This window comes from Pyrgilauda ruficollis, unplaced genomic scaffold, assembly GCF_017590135.1.
Source record: "Pyrgilauda ruficollis isolate IOZ18807 unplaced genomic scaffold, ASM1759013v1 scaffold36, whole genome shotgun sequence".
In the NCBI taxonomy this organism is placed as follows: domain Eukaryota; kingdom Metazoa; phylum Chordata; class Aves; order Passeriformes; family Passeridae; genus Pyrgilauda; species Pyrgilauda ruficollis.
The window spans coordinates 5,263,374-5,284,548 of NW_024525045.1; the positions used below are offsets into that span (position 1 = coordinate 5,263,374).

Consider the following 21,175-nt stretch of genomic DNA (forward strand, 5'->3'; position numbering starts at 1 on the left):
GGGTGAATGATGATTCCCATGGCACACCCCCACGTGCAGGGGGGCAGCCAAGCCTTGCCCAAGGCTCCTCTGCTGTTATTTATTGTTTCTTAATGAGCGGGCAGCCTGAAAGCCTGGACTTGTAAATGTTGGATAAAAGTCCAGATTTGGGGTTTTTTTTGTTTTTCCTTAGCTTTTACTGTTCTTGAAATGTCCCCTCAGGGAGGTGTGTAGGGCAGGCTGCTGTTAAACCTGCTTAATCTCGTTGCATGTTGAATAAAGCCCAGTGATCTACAGTCAGTGGATGCTTGCCTTGACATCCCTGCTTTTAAAGGACTGTGGTTAAAAACTGCAAAACCCTTATTTTTCCTTACAATGCTGTGTTTATCCATCCCCTTATGGCTTTGGAAATGAAATTTGGGCCGTTTATTGTGCACTAAATTTAGGGAGGCCAAAAATATTTGCATACAAATGTGATTGATCTTTCAAGCATGCAAAATGAGCAGAAAATGATGAGTCTGATGTTGGATACAAGCAGAGCTGAAGTATTTGAAAATTAAAATAATTTAAAAGAATCTGTATCTATGATGGCAGATGAGCTTTTTCTGAGGAAAGAAAACCTCCTCTTTCTCATTATATTCAGAGTAAATGAAGATATTCAAGTCAGATATGGACTGAATTTTAAATGTGACAATGGCATTTATTCTGCAGGAGATGTCATGTCTGTAATGAATTGTAAATTATTTTTAGTTGCCACTAGAAACAGAAGAAGGGAGGGAAATAATCAATATTGACACAACCCTGCTTTATTTTTAAGCAGTGCTGATCTTGGTGGCACCAATTAGAGGAGGAGAGAGCTTGAGCTGCAGGAGTGCAAACCATTCTGGTGTTTAGAAAAGGGCCACAGCACCCGAGAAATGTGCTGCCTCCCTGGGAGGCATGATCCCAGCAAGATCATCATTCCATCCTCTGCTGGGAGCTGGGCAGGTGTGCTGGGAGCCATGGACTGCTGTGGCTCTGGCCACCACCACCCCCTGGTTCTGGTGTGTCCTGGGCACAAGGACAGTGACCCCAGGGCCCTTTGCCAGACCATGCTTCCTCCTCAAGACAAGCTCCCTGGCTTTTCTTTTCCCACTGACTGTAGGGATGATGATATTCCAGCTGGGGTATGACAAAACAGAGTGGGCTGGAACCCTCCAGCCTCTGTTTGCTGCAGTGAAGTTCCCCTCCCAACCCCATGCCCCTTTTCTTGCATGAAATGAAAGCAAAGCCTTTTGCTGCAAGGTGCAGGGTTGATTGATTAACTTTTGTCTTCTCATGATGCATGACTAGGTGAGGGAGAGCACGTGACAAGGCAAGCTGTTCAGAGAAATCACTGCAGATAGAGCTGGGCTGTTCCCAGGATCCACAAAAGGATGCACATGGTCAAAATTCACTCAGAAAAACAAGATTACCCCGCTCCTTTGCTTAAGCAGTTGACATTGAGCTAATCCTAATGCAATTTCCTAAAATTGAGAGATGCTGTGATGTGATCTTACTGTTGTATAAAATGCCATGGAACTTCTGATGACAGAACAGATCCAATTTTCAGCCGCATGACTCATTCTGAGGAAAAGAATGCTGTACATTCAATATGACCAAAAAAAGTACATTCAGTCAGGCCCTCCTTACAGGGCTGTGTGGATGCAATCCATCGTAAGCACAAAGTCCAGGCAACACTTTTTGATATGGAGTAAAACTGACAGATGGATTCTAGGGAGCCTTTGGAAAATTTTATCCACTGAACCCAGAATAGCCACAGCAGAGACCTAAGCCAAGTGTCTGGCTGACTTTATGTGCTGTAAATCTGAGGTGAGTGGTTAAGGAGGATGGAATCTTGCTGATGTGCCAGATAATTTGGGTTGTCTGAAATGTGCTCTAATGCAGAAGATCAGGGATAGATGGATGGGGTTCAACAGGATGATTTAATGGGAAAGGATTTGCTCCATAAGTATTAGTCATTTGGTGACAGAATGCACAAGAGCCTGCTGGAAACACCTGCAGAAGCACAAGAAAATTCCTGAAAGTCTGAATTGAGTGATTTTCTGCTGGGTGCTTTTTGTTATTATTTTGTTTGTTGGTTTTGATTACATTGAGTGTTCTGTGCATGGACTGAGGTGTATCAGTGGCAGCAGTGTCTGCAGAGCTGTGTTTTGTGGGCATGCAGAGCCCTGCTGGAAGGGATGTGGTGGTCAGCAAGACATGCCCAGCTGCTCAGAGGGCACTTGGACCTTGCCCTCTGCTGACTGCAGCAGTGCCTTTGTTTCCCTTCCTCAGGGCTGCTATCATGGGCACTAATGCAATATTTTTTGGGCTCTTTTCTTCCTGGGTCTGGTAATGAAAGTGCACGTGTTGGATGGAATCTGGGGCCAGAATAAAGCTGCTGCTGCAGAGTTTCAGCACAAAAACTGGTACTGTATTTTACTCATAAAACTGCATGAGGTGAAACAAGATCTGTATTTCCAGATCTCCATGTCAGCTACAGCAAATGCAGCCAGGACTTTCTTGTTGTCTGTTCATGGATACAATTATTTCTAGCTTACTGTTCTTACAATAATTTAATTTTGTAATGTTTATTGGCTTGGAAGGTACATTCATCCTAGTTTTTTTTTTTTTTTTGCATTTTGTGCTGTAAAAGGTCAAAATTGTCAGGAAAGATTTATTTTTGGGGAAAAGGAATCCTTATTTAAAAGCCAAAGGAAAAAAAAAAAACCTTTCTGTAATAGAAAGGAAGCAGAAGGAGCAAGCTAAAACTCTGAGCTATCAGCTGAAGCCATGTGTTGCACCTTGTGTTTTGTGATTTATGGCATGGTGGTCTTCACTCACCCCACTGATCCAGGCGTGCAAGTGCTGCCTTTTTGAGTGCTGAGAATGGAGGTAAAACCACGAGGGCCTTTTCAGCATTGCCTGGCAGTGCCCCAGGGATGGGTAGTCCCTCTCTGGCTCCATCCCCATCCAGAGGAGTGCCAGCCTGGCCCCTGTCCCATGCCACAGCCACTACAGCCAGGGCACACAGCCTGGGATGGGGGCTGCTGGAGCAGCAGGAACCTTCTGCCTTGTATTTCCCCAGCATGCTCCAGTTTATCCGTCTACCTCAGACAAACAATGGAGGGGTGTCCTTCCCCTCAGCCCCCTCCCTCAGGAGCACCCATCTCTAGTTGGTCCAGAGCTCCAGGGCCTCCCACACCTGATGACAAGGCCATGAACTATCCCTGCCCTGTGACAGAGCCCGGAATGTGCCACAATAGCTCAGTCAATGAACTAAAGAGAAAAATAAAAAACACCCTGCTGGCCATAGCTGTTGAAAGGCCGTCTCCTGCCAAGGTATGGGCACAGCCAGGCACCCTGACCCTGGGGTGCAGAGTCATCCTCACAGCTGGGCTCGCAGCCACCTCCAGCCCCGCGTGTCCCCAGCTCCGCTCCTGCCGCTCAGCCCTGGGCGTGTGCCCTGCTGCTGGTTTGGTCTGCACCCACCCCCGAGGCGTAGGTCGGGTTTATCAAGTCCTTCCTCCCAGCCTAAAAAGCAGAAGGCACTGGCTGTATCCCGCCTGCCTTTCTCTTTCTTTCTTCTTTTTTTTATTTTTTTTTTTTTAATTTTCAAACCTTTTTTCCCATTCCCCCTTCTGCCTTCCTTGCCTTGCTTTTCCCTCCTTCTTTATCCTCGTGCCTTTTCCCCCCTCTGTATTTGTCTCCGTTCGCTCCTTCCCCCCTGTTCCCGCTCGGTTTGACGCGCGGGCGCTGTGCCGGGCGGGGCCGGGCGGGGCGCGGCCGTGACGCGCGGCCGGGGCGCTGCGAGCGGGCGCTATAAGCGGGCGCTGTCCGGTGCTGAAGGCGGCGAGCGGCGGAGCGGCGGCAGCGCAGGTAGGCTGTAGGGCCGTCGGGATGCAGGGATGTAAGGATATAGGGATGTAGGTTGGGATGCAGGGATGTAGATTGGGATGTCGGGAGCGCGGAGCCCCAGGGCTGCGCGGGAGGAGCCGACACCGAGAGAGCGGTGAAGTCGCACCGAGAGGCGGTGGTGCCGCGGCTGGGGTTTGCAAGGCAACGCATCTCCATAAAATGCGCCCCTATCACATATAGTATACATGTAAAGGTGTAGGTATGTATGTGTGTATAAGTGCACAGATATCGCAGCCGTGTGCTGTCAGCGCCGGCCGGGGCTCACACGGAGCGGAGCGCTCCCGGGAGCGGCGGCGCTCAGCCGTGCCGGCACCGCGCTTCGGCGGATGGGCGGGGGGTTCCCTCGGATGCAAACACCCTCCGAGTCACTTCCCAGATGGATCCGCTTGCAAACAGTCCTTATATGCACTAGGGCTGCCGTGGGTTTGGGCTTTTACCCTTCGTTGCTGTTTTGTGTTTTCAGTACCTTCCACAGGGTAAAGGGTTAGAGATGCTTTTAAACAAGGCAAATTTGCTGCAGTCGTGTTATTTTATTGCAAAAAATAAATGAGAGGAAGAGTGCACGATATATTTGTTTTCCCTATGGAAAACTGCTCTTATGTTTCACCTAAATCTGTCAGAGCAGGGACACATCTATAGGAAAAACCTATGAGTTTTCATAGCTTAATTTCACTGGAAACATTAGAGTCACATCAGAAACAACTGCCAGGAGAATGAGAGAGAAAATTACTGCTACCATGGAAACATCCCAGAAAGAAGATATTTTCTGTGTCTGTTTTTTAGCGAACTTTTTCCAGTCCGTATTGCCTTTGTATGTGTTAAATTTTGATCGTGATTGCCTCATTTTGTAAAGAGGAGCTTCTCCATCTTCATTTGTTGGCTAAAAGATGATTTTCCTGTTTGTTAGGTTCTAATAGAGGAGAAAATATGCTCTCCATCTAGACTGGCTTCACAGTTATCGATCTGAAGACAAAAGAGCTGTTTTAGCATATTGTCCTTTGAGAGGCACAGGAGAGAATGTTTACAATATTTCCTAAAGATAGGCTAAAATGTCCTGTTTTAAAAACAAATGTGGAATTGAAGTCTGAAAGACTGAGGAGGAATCCTCTTGCCTTGGATAGCGCAGTATATTTAATGACAAGATTTATGACCCGAACTCAGAGCTTGTAAAAGAAATCATTCCCAAATCTGTTTGACAAGGCTTTCAAATATCATCTACCAATTAATTAGCAGTAAAAACTGACCTAGAGGCAAATGCACACAAAATATGGAGAGAGCAGGCAATAATCTGTTATTTCTGCAAAGGAAATACCCAGTTGAGCAACATCCTTGTGGAACACTAAACTAAACTTTGCCTGGCTGCACACATTTTGATTTTAGTGGGATGCTGACAGCTCTTGCAAAGGCTGTAACAATCCAAATTGTGTGCAGCGAAGGAGGGTGAGTTCCTGGTCTTTGTGAGTGGGAGGTGCTTGGCAGATGATTATAGAACGACTCTCCCTTCCCCCATCCCTTGGAAAGGACAGTTTCCCATGTGCTGATTGAATGAACTCTGTTAATAACCAGTCTCTGCTGAAAAAGAAAGTCTTAAGTTCACTAATTTGCTGCAGAAATAGAAAATTAGGTGATGTTTGGTTGTTTGGTTTTTTGTTTGTTTTTTTTTTTTGTTGTTTGTTTGTTTGTTTGTTTTTTTAACAGATATATACATTTATGTACAGGGCTAATGCCTTTTCTGTGACAGAAAATGAAGCAATGTGTTGGCTTTGACTCAGGGCAAACTCAGATCCGGAGGGTGGGACTGTCTAATTAGCTGTTGAACTAATCATTTGTGAAATCAATGCTCATATGTATCCAGGCTTGAAGTCAGAAATGTTTGGGGAAATTGTTTGCTATTACGCCTGTTAGCCTGCTCATGCATACTGAAGGGGGAAAAATAAGCAGCTCTCTGAACTGATAGTGCTTTAATTATTTAGTTAAGTCACATTAAGGACAAAAATGGAGTGGAAAGATCTACAAGTGAGCTGAAATGAATGTATTCATGCTCACTTTCTGCTTCCAGCAGTGGGTAAACACAGGTGTGCACAGCTCTTTCAGGCTCTCATGAACCACCAGAGTCACAACAGAATGCTTTTACCAAGCCAAAAACCAAAGAAACCAAAATAGGTCAATTAATCAAAGCAGTTGATATCTTTATTGTTCCTTTCTCATTATTCTATTTTATTTGTTAACGTAACTGGGTCAGAAAAGTCTCATGTGTCCCGTGGCCCCAGTGTGCCAGTGCCTGAGCATGTCCTGGGGAAAGACCGATGGCAATTTCCCCCTGTGCCGTGTGGAGGGTGCCCAGCTCCCTGCAAGGCTGGGCTTTTGCAGCTGTATCCTCATGCACAGGGATGCTGTAATCATCTTCATTCTGTCAGAGGTGTATTTTTCCCAGTTCTGTTCCAGAGTTTATTTTTGTCTGGTGTAAGCTGGGCAGATGTGGGCTTCTACTGATTTAGTCTAACCAAATCTGCCAATGGTCAGGTTTCTGCCTGTCCTGGGACCTGATTCAATTTCTGCTGGAGTGAATGAATAAGCAAATGAATGAAATCACCACTCAGAACCTACCTACTTGAGCTCATTTCCAAGATGGCCTTTCAAGGATTCAGTAAAATTATTTTATACCTTTAGGATAAATTATATTTTTCCTCTCATAAAAGAGATCATTGCCCTAGGAGGATGAATCATAGAGTCATTAACTGATATTCCCTTGTAACACAAATAATTTTTTAAAATGAAATATCATAGTAAAGGAAATAATAGTTTCAGTACTATCAGTGCTGACATAAATAAACTTGCAAGTAATTTTATATGTCATGTTCACTTCATCACATTCATTTTATTGCAATTTAGCACCATTGAGCAGTATTGTCCTGGTATGAAATTGGATGCCCTATGGAGCAATCTCACCAAATATTTCTGTCTGTAGTTTTAATATTAGTATTTTGAGCAGCATCTAAATGTATGGATACACCAATTTTGTCATTTAGGTGCTTTGTTCTCATGATCAAAATGACATCTAGGTGTATCTATGGGTATTTAATGAGTTATAAAGGATTGGTGTTTTGTACTTTGGTGCTGCCATTGGACAATTAATGTTCATAAATTACATGGAGCATAGAGATAAAGCATTTCTTGCATAGCTCTGTTTCCTAAGCCTGTCTCCATGTGTTAACAGCTTGTTTTTTTCTTTCTTCTTCTTTATTCAAAGGAAATCATGGCAGAAAGTAAAACCTTCCAGCCTGGAACAGCCTGTGCTCTCACCTTTTTCTTTGTCCTGATCTGTTGGGTTGATGCAGCCTCCTTCCAGCAGCACCAGCTGCTTCAGAAAGACCCAGACTATGCAATGAAAAACTTACAAAGGCTCCCAAACCCCGATATGATCAAAGCCCTGGAATACATAGAGGACCTTCGCAAGCAAACCAACAAGGGAGAAAGCAGCCCTGACTACAACTCCTATCAAGGTGTCCCGTTCCTCCTCCCACAGAGAGAAAGCAAGGACCAGCTTCACCTCCCGGATGGTGTGCGGGACTCTTTGACTGAAGATGAGTCCCAGTGGGTTAAGGTAATGCTGGAAGCCTTGCGGCAAGCCGAGAAGGAGTCAAAAGCTGGCCCAAAGGAGAATAAACCTTACGGTCTGAGTTCAGATAACAACTTTCCAGCTGGAGTAACTGATGATTACGAGGCTTACAAGTGGCCTGAGAGGTGGCAGAAGTACCTCAAGATGCCGCTTGGGCACTATGAAGAGAGCTCAAGAGACAGTCCCTTCAAGCGTACCAACGAGGTCGTGGAAGAGCAGTACACCCCCCAGAGCCTTGCCACGCTGGAGTCGGTGTTCCAGGAGCTGGGCAAGATGGCAGGACCCAGCAGCCACAAGAAAGAAAGGCTGGATGAGGACCAGAAATTGTATACAGATGATGAAGATGATGTGTATAAAGTGAATAACATCGCCTATGAAGATGTGGTTGGAGGAGAAGATTGGAATCCCATAGAGGAAAAAGTGGAAAGCCAAACCCAGGAAGAGATAAAAGACAGCAAAGAGGAAATTGATAAACACGAAGAGGAGATTGACGATGAAATGAAAAGATCAGGAAAACTCAGCTTCCTTGAGGATGAAATAAGAAGAGAAAATAAAGATCAAGTGTCAGAGGATGTTTCAAAACTAATGAATTACTACCTGAAGAGGCTGATGGGTAGTGCTGGGAATAGGAAATTAAGGACTGGAGGAGAACTTGAGGAAAAAAGAGCATCCATGTTTTTGGATAAACAACTTGATCCTCAGGCTATAGCTCAGCTGATAGAAATCTCAAGGAATTTGCAAATTCCTCCTGAGGATTTAATAGACATGTTGAAAGCTGGAGAAAAAAAGCAGCTTCAGAACGAAAGGTTGGAAGCTGAGCAGGAAATGGAATTCCCAGAAGACCTCGACGAGATAACTGAAACCAATCTGGGACAGAGTGATATATTTAAAAATAATATAAACTCTAAAAACGGGTACATGAAGCAGCCTCTTATTCCAGAAAATCTACCTGAAGACCTCAATATTGAAGATATTGTCAGCCTTCTGGGAAATGACAACTTAGCTAATCAGAATCCCTCCTACTTACTAAATCGTCTTAATCAAGAAAATGATTTGCCAAGACTGTCTTACATTCCCAGAAGATTGAAAGGACACCTGTTCCCTAAAGCTGCCTGGATGAACGACTTGGAAAGGCGACAAACGGAGTACGAGAAACTGAATGAGAAGGATGAGGAGCTGGCTGATTACTTGGCAAAGGTGCTGGCAAAATACCCCGAGGTGATCAATACCAACCAGATGAAACGAGTCCCGGCTGCAGCCCCGGAGAGCAGCCTGCAGGAAGAGGAGCAACTGGAGCAGGCCATCCGAGAGCACCTAAACCAGCTGGGACCACAGGAGGCTGCCAAGCTGGCTTCGCTCAGCAAAAGGCTCTCCATGGCCGGGGAGGCTGATGACACACAAAGCAGGCAGTACCTGGATGAGGATATGCTGGCAAAGGTGCTGGAGTATCTAAAACAGGAGAAATCAGAGCTTGAAAGAGATCACATCACCAAGCGAGCAATGGAAAACATGTAATTGTTCCCCAAGTATTATTTCTCTTCAATGTGTTGACTTCTATCCTGATTCAGTTGTGATTTATTCCTGCTCTCACACTAAACAACCTATGGTAGACTATTTACCATTGAACAGTCTGCATATCTTTCTCAGAGCTGTTATATTGTTTATTGATATATGTTATAAATTATGGGGCAAACAGCAAATTGCTTCAAGTGTTTTAAGAAACAATTTAATGATATCAAGTAAAAGTATAACATGTAAACAAATGACCTTTGCATTGTTAATAAAACATGATAAATGAAGAGTGACAATTATAATTTGAAATTTTTAAGATTAATTGGATTATTTTGTTACTGTCTGTAGTGATTTTTGTGCAGTATCAAATAAAAAATAAAGCATTATATATATATATAGTTTTATTTACAAGGCTTTTTCTATTCAGTGTTTTATTGTTGATGAATAAATTATTTCTGGACAATCGACTTTGTTTCTTTGTGACAGTTGATAAAGTCATTCTAATTAGAAACATATTTTTACTTCTACAGATGACTCTTCTAAAATATATTATTTTTCCTACAAACTAAGTTGTAAGCATAAACTTGTGGTTTTCTGGGCCATAAGAACATCACCTGGTGTTACCCGTAAGGGCAGGGGGTACCTAAAGAGCTTGCTGGAGTCAATCCATGTAATAACTGCATTACCTACAGCTGAAAATTTGGCCTCACATAATTAAGAGTTATATCAGTACCTATGGGCAGCAGGAGGAACATAAATGATCTGTCCAGTTGGGACAGGCTTGATGATGAAGCTCTGAAAAAAACCAAAATGGAACCTTCCTAGGTGAGCTCTGGGAAGCTCTGCAGACAAGTCCCCTTCCATCTCTCACGATGACAGCCACAAACAAAGAGGCAGGCTCCAAGGCTAGGCAGGCAGGGAACTCCCCTGGGAGGAACAGCGTTGGTTTGTCTGATGAAAATATTATTTTCTTCTCCATGAAATGACCATTACATGTCACATAAATACACAGAAAACCTTTACTATTCAGCACACTATCTGGACACTTGAAATGTCTCGAGCTCCTGTTATGACCTGCAGTAGGTGTTCTGGAAAGGTTCTGGCTCTTTTGCAGAAGGAAATGTGCTTGCATAACTCTGTGAGTCAGAGGTGGTTTTCACTGGGACAGCTAATTTCCAGGATTATCATTTAAAAGTGGTTTTCCCTGTGGTATTCTGCAGCAGCTCATCTGGGCTAAGTGGGGTGGGGATGATTCTTGGCAAGGCAATGTCTAATGAAGTACAAAGGCTGCAGAAATAAAACTTCATCTTCAGTGTCACCATTACCCTGAGCATTCACAGCAGCCAGGAGCTCAGCCCCTGTTCCAGCCATTGTTCCTTGAATGCACACCAGACAATAACATGTCTGATTTTCCAGGGATGTGTAGGACCTGGAAGAGATGCGCAGCCAGGAGCTCAGCCCCTGTTCCAGCCATTGTTCCTTGAATGCACACCAGAAAATAACGTCTGATTTTCCAGGGATGCGTAGGACCTGGAAGAGATGTCACACGTGGTGACACATGACAGGTGGGAGTCCCTGAGTGTCATTCCCCTCCTGGCATAGCCTGCAGCACTGCAAAGCCCTGGGCTACCCAGGCTCCTGAGGTGACCAAGCCCTGGGGAGCTGTTTGACTGCCTCCAGGCTCCTACTCAGGGAGACCTCAATGACAGTTTTGGATACCAGAATGATTTTGGATCTGAGAAACCAGTAGTACAAACCTATGCATAAAAGGACAGATGCTGCCAGACACTGTGTGGAAGAGGAAATAAGCTTTGGAAAATCCTAATCTTGGCATGAGTAACTACATCACTTTTTAGAAGAACACCTCACTCACAGTGTGTGGAAGCCATTAGGGACTTTGTGGTTCACCTTCACAAATAAGAAAAGGGGAGTTGTGCTTGAAATAACAGAACTTTGTCTAACAGAGCTGTGTGGAAGTGTCAAGCTGATTGCAAGCTAAGAAGTTACATCAGTACTTTTCGCTCTTCAAGCCACAGAAAGCAGACAACTAACCTCCCTATGAAGAGCTTTATTTCTAACTCATCTCCAACTCTATATTGGAATTATATGAAATGAGAAAATATTAAATAGGCAGCATTCTCCTGGTAGTTATAGCTGCCTCTTGCTATGCAACCAGGGCTCCTGCAGCAGAGAAATAGTTATACCTGAGTATGCAAGACAGCATTATCCAAATGTACATCCCATCATGAGATCTGCTCCATTAAACCACTCCAGAGCCTCCCCCTGCAGAGAGGCTGTGTAGTACTTAATTGTTCTTAATAGCCATGGCTGCTTCTGCTTTCATTTGTCTGTGGTTTGTGTTTTCCTTATGGGTGCAGTGGGACAAACAGTCATGTTGTTAATAATGCACACAGAATGCATAATCCATAACAGATACACTGTCAAGCTTATTACTATAATTATATACAAGATAAAGTGACTACCCTGCAATTTTTACTTGGCCAAAGTGAGGAACAGATTTTTAATTCCCTTTTTGTGTTATGATTTGACAGCATCCCAGATGCAGCTGGTTTATACTCTCTGTGTCAGTGGCTTTTGTCCAGCAAAGAAAATGTTTCTGCTCAAATCTTCCTCCTAAAACTTGCTTCATTGTGTCCTCATATTTAAGGTCCTCCCTAACACGCAGATTGAACAGAAATTCTGTATTTGATCCTAATACATCAAGCTACTGAACAGCTTCCTCAGGATCTGAGGTAGTTCTTCTTTGTACATACCCTAGAATTCATTTATTAGTACCCATAAGAGTAAATGCTGTTTTGTTTTTTTCATTAATTCATATGCTACTGCAAGTGCTTTGTTTACATCTGTCTCTTGATGATTCCATTATTTTGTCAGCTGGAGCTCTTAAATGAGAACACTTGTTGATTCAAAAATTAATGTAACCAAATTACCTCGACTGGAGAAATGAGATTGCAGCAATTATTTCCTTCTAAAAGGGTATTTCCACGGTGCAGTGGAGGGGGTTGAGCTGCATGTAATGTGACAGCTGTAACTGTTTCCCCAAGCACTTTACAAGACACTTGTTTTGCAGGAGAAGTGACATAAGCCATGATTTTCTTAACACGACAAAGGGGAGCCAAGGCTGGAGCCCAGGCAGCCTGAGCTGTGCTTTGTCTCACAGCTCCACTCTGCCACTCTTGCTGCTACTAATGAGAGCACTGACGATCCAAACCTGCACCTCCAGACACACCTGAGCAGCCCATCTCCCCTTAGCCAGGTGACACATGGCATCGCAGGAGCAGAGCAGCTCTGCGGGGCGTGCAGTGGTGGCTGCAGCGTGGGAGCAGCATTCCCTGGAGCATCCCGCACCTTCCCCCAGGCTCCACGGCTCTTTACTGCGTGCTGCACAAATCCATACAGACACAGCTGGATGTCAGCTGCACTCTGCGTTTGCTCAGCTACCCAGGCGCCTCCAAGGAGGTTAATGTGAGCTACAGGAGCTCCAGTTAGCAGCAGCAGGCAGGTGCAGAGCCTCTAGTGCATAAAGTGGAAAGGAGAAGCCCTGAATCACAGCTGATTAGCTGAAGAGCCATGTTATTCCTGACTTTTGGATCATTCAAAAACATTTGAGATCGTTAATAATTCATTTGTAGATGTAGCAGAGCTCTAAATGTGGCTGATTAAATGCATTTGACGTTTCTCTTGAGAGAGGCTGTTATTCCAGGAAACCACTTGGTATCTGCAAATGTCTTGGAATTAGTGTACTCAAAATTACAGGTTCACTCACAATGTTTTCCCCTGTAAAGAAAGGAAAGTGACCTCTGATTCCAAATGTAATGTACCTTGGTGAATAACTGTGGCACAATTATTTTAGAAGTTCCCCCCAGCCACTCAGCAGATCTGCTGTGTAATGGCATGGTCCAACATGCAGAGCTCTGCCAAGACAAAAACCTGCAGCCCATGAGCAAGGCAGGTCCTACACACCTGGGGAAGGAGATCTCAAAAAGGGATTGTTTGGCAACTGCCCAGCCCCTACAATTCCTGCTCCGTGATATGCTTCCCAAAACCCTTCCTGGCATCACCCTGAAAGTAGAGCCCCATGCTTTATCCTGGCATAGAAGCCAGGCTCTCATGGAATACATTGGTGGGAGTGCCACGAAGCCTCCAGGTCCTCTGGGCTGGATGAGCAGGATCCAAGACAGGACCTAAAAAAATTATGGGCTTTATACCACTTCTGTGTGTCCCTGATTATGTCAGCAAGTCTGGGTCCAATGGGTTTGTTTGGCTTCTTGCTTAAGTTAGAATAAATCCGTTCAGGTGTAGCTGTGGGGTGCATTTTGTGCCACTCCATTTAAATGTTTAATGAGAACTAAGTGCTTATGCAAATTTGAGCACAACTTTTTCAAGGGGGTCACCCACACCAAGGCAGTTCTCCTAGTGCTCTGCAGTCACCACCATTGGGACACCTGATCTGCTGGAAACAGTGGCATCTTTCCCTGACAGAACTTTGCTCAGGGTCACCTTGGGAAAGCCTTTTTGGGTTATTTTCCTCTTGCCCTAAGCTCATGCCAACACACAGAAAGGAGGGCACAGCATCTGTCTGTTGAGCTCTCCAGGTGAAACATATGGTCATTCTTTATCATCTATTAAACTGTTTCCAAAATTATACTTCCTTTAAGTGGATCATTTTTTCTAGCTCAAATTTTAGATACCATTTAGTTTCACATTGTACATATCTTGAGCCTGAATGCAAAAAGGAACCTTCCACCCCCACTTTTCTCTCTCCTCTTTGACCTAAGAGAAGGCATGAGACTGCTTGGATGAGATGCAACATATAATTTCTGCAAAGAAACACATTTTTACCATGGCTACATATTTTGCCACCTGCTAATAAATGTCACAGCAGCACAACAAACCACTTAGATCTTGTACGCTCCTATTCAGTGTGTAAGAGCCAGGCCAGGAACAGCATATACACACAGAGAAAAAGGTAAAAACAAAGATAAATCATTAAATGGGGAAAATCCCAACATTCCTTGCTTATTATTAATTTAGCATAACAACAGGAGATGTGTGAAATCCCTGCAAGTAAATTTTGGGATGGAAATATAATCTGACAGGAAAACTGTTTTCTGCCAGGGTAAATTTACTCAGATCCAGCACACTATCAATTGATTTTTTTTCTTACAAACATGAATGCAACAAGGTAGAAACTTTTTGATAGTGACTAGCACACTGAAAGAAGCTAAGGGAAAAAAAAAACGAAATTAGATTGGAAAACTTTGTTCTGTATGTAAGTCTGCAACTCCCACCATATTCTACTGGGTAATTTACACAAGACAAATGTTACTGTGCAAACTCATGAGCTTTTAGTCTCAACCATGGCCTCAGACTTTGCTTTCCTAGAAGAAATAGTCAGGCTGAACTTTGTTTAAATGCATTTTTGACTTTCTAATTTCTATTTAAAAAATTCCAGACCCCTAGCCCTCTCCTCACTCAGAGTGTGTGGTCTGAAGCTGGTACAAGCACTGTAGCACAAACTTTTACAAATAGCTGGGGCACAGTGGCTGCTCTAACGCCAAGATATTCTGTCTTCTGCACTCCTGAGCCTCCTCCCTGTGACAAAGGAGATATTTCATCCATAGGATCTTTGTCTGCAGGGAAAAGTTTATGCATATTTTTATTCGAGAAGAAAAATTACTGTTGAAAATTACGCAACTGTAAAAAAAAAACAGAAAAAAAGGAAAGCTGCCAAATCTTCAAACTTTATCACTAGTTATTTTTTTACTTATTACAAAAACACTGATTTTGTTTTATTTCATGCTCTTTCTACTTTGCTCCTTTTAGAGTCAGCACACTGCACTTTTCTGACGCTACACAAGAGTTCAAAGCTGCTGCCTGCTTCTCCTTTTGGCAACACCTTTTGCATCAGTCTTATTTATATCTGACCCAATGCAGGTGGATCTAACAACTTCTCACAGCTCTGTGCTGCGTGGTGCTATTTGTTTCCGTGCCAGGAAATTGTGTGATATCCCACGTAACGAGGCTGTTTTTAAGCTGAAGCTCATTCCCAGCCCAGAGAAGACGTGGAGCAGGAACCAGCATCCTCCACCATGGACAGAGCAGTGCTTGGCACTGCCTCGGCAGCCCCATGTCCCCCTGCCAGGTGGGGACAGTCAGGGACAGCAGTGCAAACACCTGGAGACACAGTGGCAAATGTACAGCTCAAACGTGGTTTGCTGTGTACTCAAACAAACCACTTTGCAGGGGAAGCCACAGAGAAGTCTGGTTTTCTTCAGCTCTGCTGTGGCCATGAAGTCCCTTTCAGGTCAGAGCCATGTGCCCTCTGTGGGGCTGGTCACTGCTTCGTGCACAGAGAGCCACTCCAGGCTCCAAACCTCTTGGCTCCAAACTAGGATGCTCCTTAGAGATCCCCCTCAGCTCTCCCCACCAACCTTCCAAACAGGCTACAGAATCAACTCTGAACAACAGGAAAGCTGTTCAGGCACAGATGTGAAAACAAAAGGGATGGTAAGTAATTTGGATATTAAAAAATATGCTAAGATAAATTGTGGCAGGCAGGTCAAGTTCCTGAGGAACAGTATATTGACAACGACCTTCCAAGAAAATTTCAGTAAAATCAATTCTTGCTCAAACACCTTTTGCCATCCTTCTGATTCACAAGTAGGCAGTCAGAAAATGTGATTAGCTTTATTTCATTAAACCTGCTAAAGAAAACATTTACATTTTTAACTTAACACTGGCTGAAGTGCTCTCCAAAGCCAGGTGATGAATGAGGCTGAGGAGGCCTCCCACCTCTGTCACTCGCTACCATCATGTGCCATGGGGAAGATAAATGGTAACTGGGAGCCTGGCCATGCTGCAGAATAATGGAATCATCCTGGGAAAATGGGATTGGAGACTGCCTGAAGGTGAGCATTCCCCTGGGCAACCTCAGGCTTTGGGAGCCTTCTGTCTTTGAGCTGACACCTCAGTGGTTACTTTCTTGACTAACTCATTTGTTAGTCAGGTTGTGTAATTTCCTTTTCTTCCATTTACCATCCTCCTGACTTATCTTAGTGCATGAGTCAGTAAGCCTGGCTTAATCATCTTCTTTATAAATCCTGAATCTATTTTATTGTGGATAAAGTCCTTGCTGACCAGTTGCTACAGCTTGAATATCCAGAGTGGAAAAAAAAGTGGGACTTCACCTTTGGCTTGGGTATTTTTTTAAAATAACTCCTGCTCTATAGCACCTCTCCAAAGAAGCAGCCAAAAGCAGACTGTTCTATAAATATAAAAAGGAAGTGACCTTTTAAAAATACATACTTTACATATCAAACTGCAGAGATAAAGTAGAATATAGTTATCCTATGCCAAGACCATTGAGACACCTTTTTCCTGTGGAAATGACTTTGCCTCATAGCTCACCTTTTTATAGTGCACATTATGCTGCCTGTGAAATTCATTACCCAGTACTTGATCTCCTCGATAGCCTAGTGCTGATGTCTTTAGGAAATGAATTTTTTAATAGCCTTCTTGATGAACATGTGTTTTGTGGCACCCGAAAATAGATGTACTGCAATTCTAGGCTAGCTGCACATTTTACCTATCGAGCTGTACATTTCAGTAGCTGTGACTTTCTATGAGTGGAGATGGAAATAATTTAAAGAGTCATTTGCCTGACAAGATATGATTATTTGTCCTCCTACATATCCTATGAGTACAAAGCTGGATTTATACCTTGACCTTTTTACTTTATATCTTTCAAGAGCCAAAGAAGAAGGCGTGCACTGCTTTATAAAGCCTTGCTGGGTGCGCACAGGCACTGCAGTGATTTACCCCCCTTTTAACAAGACCACGGAGACGTACAAAGCAGCAGGTGCTTTAGTGCAGCTTCTGCTACAGACAGGAGAAAATATGGAAGGAGAGCAGGCAAGACCCTGCTTGACATTCACAGGTTTAGGAATGAGGTGTGGAGGACCATTTCTGCCACCAGATGTGACTGGGGAAGCTGGAGACAGGTCTTCAGCTTGAAGACCTATTTCTCACAGGAAGGCACCAGCCTTGGCCCATCAATGCATCTGTTACTTATCCATTTTCTGGCAAAAGAAACTAAAGCCAGGGATGCTGTTTTTCTAAAAATATTATGAATTTTGGAACTGTGAAACAATTTGGCTGCCCAAAACTGGGCATCTACATTAAAACAGCTCATATTTCCAAGCTGCTGTGCCTTGGCAAAGCTAAGAAAACACTGGGGTTGGCTTTTCCTTATAAATAGCCACATTGTGTACTGGGGTAGCTTATTGCAGCCCTGCTGCCTTCACTGAGTACAGAGGTTTGGCCATCTAGACCAATAATTACGTGGAGACAAATGAAGCCCCCTGTCCATGTCCTGTTTGAGTGTGTGACAATTCCACGTGCTGCCAGATCTCGGGAGAGCACCAGTCCCTGCCCAGCAGAGCCTCTCTGCCCTGTGCCCAGAGAGCAGCAGAGGATGACAGGGTGTGGGAACACAGCTGTGACAGGACCACCTTCCCCAGCCCAGGTAAGAGGAGAGCAAAGGACAAAATGTCCAAGGTCTCTGTGAAGAGCCAGCACTGATGTGCCTCCTGAAGCACACCCTCTGAGCATTTATAACCTCTGTAAATGGGCAGGGCACAACTCTCCAGTGTCCTGCAGCCCCAGGAGCTGGGATACCTCGGGACAAGCCTGCCCCTTGGCTGGGGAGCCCCCCTGGGCGCTGTGCAGGGGGGAGCCCTCCCAGGGGACAGAGGGCTGTGCTGGGCAGAGCTCCCCTGCCCTCCCCTGCCCTCCCCTGCCACAGGCCACTGTCTTTGGGCAGGCTCTGGAAGGTTTTTTTCTTCATCAGCCTGATCCTCAAGCCTGGGGAGCACAGGGGGTAGTGCCTGGGGCCACGTAAGGACAGACATGCTCATAATCTATCCCTGCTACATTTTTTCCAACACTTACATGGATCCAAACATTACAGAAGCCCAAACACTGCATTTCACACCACACAAATTTTTATACAGCTCTTGAAGTTGTTCTTAATGCTCTTCTATAAAAATGAAGTGCAAACTGAAGGTAAGAATCATCTGAACATAAAATGAACTATATTCTCTTCTGAAAATTCCCTTTCTATTTAGCTTCTAAGGGTTTTTACCTGTTCTGGAAACTGCAGACTGCTTTACTCAAAGGAGACTTTAATTTTTCAGGATAAAAAATCTTGTTTCAAGGAAAGAAAATATCATTCTCCTCTCTTACACTAGAAAGCAGAAAATAGGATCTTCTTTCCAGCATTTCTGTGGCCAATATCATCTGTAAGAGGCTTTCTGCATTCCTTCTGGCAAGAGAATTAGTGGAGAATTAAATATCATATAAATATGTCGAGACACAACTACAGCGTAATGCAAAATATCCTCTATCAAGAATAAGGTATCCTCCCACCCATGGAAGTATTGTTATTCAAGAGAAGTCTGTCAGGGGCCATTACTGATAATAGCATATAAAAGCCATAGTTCTGGTCCCCAGAACTAGCCAGTTTGCTTTCGTCACATGTAATTTAGATTTTGATATAATTTTCAGCTTTGCAGTGCTGGGAGAGCAGTTCGACTGACTTTTAAAGTTAATTTCGAGAATCCAGTTCAATTTAGCAAGTCATTTACAGAGACCAGCCTCTTATTGCAGCATGGTTTTCTGCCCATTGCAGAAAGCTCAAAGGGAAAGGAAGACAGTGTCATTAGTACCTCACATAATACTCTCTAACACCAAATGCAATTGTAAGTGGATATATTAAAGTGTTGAGGTGCCAATTAGCTACTTCAATGTAAATTATTCTTTTACTTACAGGGTGGATCTTCCTTAAACCTGAAATTGCTGCAGCTCTGATGCTAACACAGAGTCATGAGATAAATGAATCACAGAGTCAGGTTACTGCATCTGCAAAGAATGTTCATGAGTCTAACCTGGTGCTACAGCCCTTGCAGGAGCTCTGTGTGTGTGTGTGTGCATGTATCTGTCAGAGGAAGCAATTCCCAAGGGACTTTCTGGTGAAACATCTCCTGCATGCTCAGGAGAGGAGAAACCAGCTAGAGCTTTGGGTCCACCAAAGGGGAACACAACCCTCCCCGTCTCTGCTCTTGCCCATGGCCCCTTTAGGTGAGTTCACTGCTTTAGGTGAGTTCACCCATTTAATGAGCTCACCCCTTTAGGTGAGTTCACCCATTTAGTGAGTTCACCCCTTTAGGTGAGTAGGTGAATTCACCCTTTCCTGGGCACTTCATCAGCTCCTGCAAGCCCAGAGCTGAATCCCCTCTCACTGGAGCAGGGCACCCAGCAGTGTGGTGGCACGTTTGCCAGGGCTACCCTGACCTGGGAAGTTTTACATCTGTTCCTGCTCTGTCAGACTGCTCCAGTTACTGGTCCCCATGTTCCTCACCTGCCTTTAGAATGCCAAGCTTGCAGTGCAGCAAACATGAGCCAGCAAAGAGAAAACAGGCTGTGTTGTCTTTAAAGACAGATAGCTTTCCAGAAATTTCTGGAGACTTTTCCACTGCTGATTTCTTTGCCACACCCAATATGAACCCAAACCCATGGGGTGGGCTTTCTGCACTGCCAAGCCAGCTTTGCCAGCCATGCTCCCCCATGTCCCCCAGGAGTAAAAGCTCTTCTCACCCACACCTTGGGACCCTCAGCGCTGCTCCCCATTTCAGCATGGGCTCCCTGCATCCCACCTGCACCTGTCTGCCTGTGCTGGCAATCAGGAAATGGCGTCTGGGAGTCTGGGGGCTGCTGCAAAGGATCCACAGCAGTCCAGGAGGCACTCAGGCCTGTTGCTGGTCTGCCTGAACACAGTGCTGCAGCCCACACTGACCCCAGGAGATGTCTGAGAGGTGCAGGCTGAGAGAGAGAAGATGCTCTGCAATGCACATGCAGTCAGGAGTTGGCTGATCAGCTCTTGCCTGAGGTCATATAACACAGTAAATACAGAAATGGGATTATAACTGCATCAGCCTTGGCCTTTTCAGTTCCATTTCTAGCAGAGGAAATGCTAAAAGTATCCACAAGTACTCTGGCCAATTAGTTACCAAATGTTTCTGCAATATCTATAGCATCTTCACAATTCAGAGTATTTGCTGTTATAGAGAAATATTAAATTTTACTACACTCTGGTTTCACTTTCTGCAGAGCTGTAGCAGAGTCCATTATCACATGGCTAGCTGTGCTCTGTTAATGCCTACAGAGAAATTAATGGCAAAAATCTGACTGCTTTGAGCTCAGTGGGAGTCCACCAGTGCCATCAGTATCTCCCAGACTTTGTATGGGTCTTTAGAGACCATGTCTGTGAAATATGTCCCATCCCTAAGGCAAAGCTCTAAAGCTCCCTCCTCTCTCTAATGCTGTTTCTAAGCTTTTAAATCTTGTGTTAAAATCTGCTGTAACTGGGCATTAAGTTCCAAACCCTTTCCACAAACCTAGAAAGGATTTTGTTATGTTCTTATATTTAAAATAGAAACATTGCTGAAGTTTTTAGTAAAACCAAAGTAGCTGTTGCAGGACACTTACAGCTGCCCAGTGGGAGTTGATCAGACAACACAGTCCCAGGAGCAGCTCCACAGGCAGCTAGGGAGGTACAGCCTAAAGGAGGCTCCCTGGAAAGCAACAGAGCTGAAAGCACCCAGCCTCTGTGGTCACTTCAGAGGCTCCCAGCAGCCATCTCCATCTCCTGCTGTTTTCCAGCATGTGCAGAGTCAGGTTGGTGCTGCATCAGTCCTGATGAGATGCTGGCTCTTGTTGGCAGCAGCAGCTGCCTCTGCAACATTAGTCACACATGCAAAACAACTCAGCCAACTTAGGAGAGACAGCAGCATAAACTGTTCTTCAATTTCCTATTTTGTTATCTCTGTACATCTGGTTTGCTTGTTTGTCTCATGTCTCCCAGGCTTGATCTCAAGAGTGGTTTTTCTGCTGGGGTGATTTCTTCCTGCAGGAGTATCTGCCTTTGCCAGGCTGATTGTGCAAATGGAAATGAGCTTCCATTGAAAGGGATTAATTAAAACAAGATCAGTAAGATTAGCTGAACTATAACTGGTTTGTGCCTTCCTTGTTGAATGAAAAGCATTG

General features: G+C 44.4%; 1 protein-coding gene across 1 annotated transcript; it reads left to right on the plus strand.

The window, feature by feature from the left end:
* The first annotated feature begins 3,844 nt into the window (after nt 1-3,844).
* Nucleotides 3,845-9,513, plus strand: SCG2 (secretogranin II). The gene is made up of 2 exons (XM_041475696.1): nt 3,845-3,879; nt 7,169-9,513. The coding sequence occupies exon 2, from the start codon at nt 7,175-7,177 to the stop codon at nt 9,050-9,052; it is 1,878 nt and encodes a 625-aa protein (XP_041331630.1). The 5' UTR covers nt 3,845-3,879; nt 7,169-7,174; the 3' UTR covers nt 9,053-9,513.
* Nucleotides 9,514-21,175: the final 11,662 nt, after the last annotated feature.

Excerpts from the sequence above, each read along its gene's own strand:
- SCG2 (XM_041475696.1), top strand. The coding sequence starts at position 7,175 with ATGGCAGAAAGTAAAACCTTCCAGCCTGGAACAGCCTGTGCTCTCACC.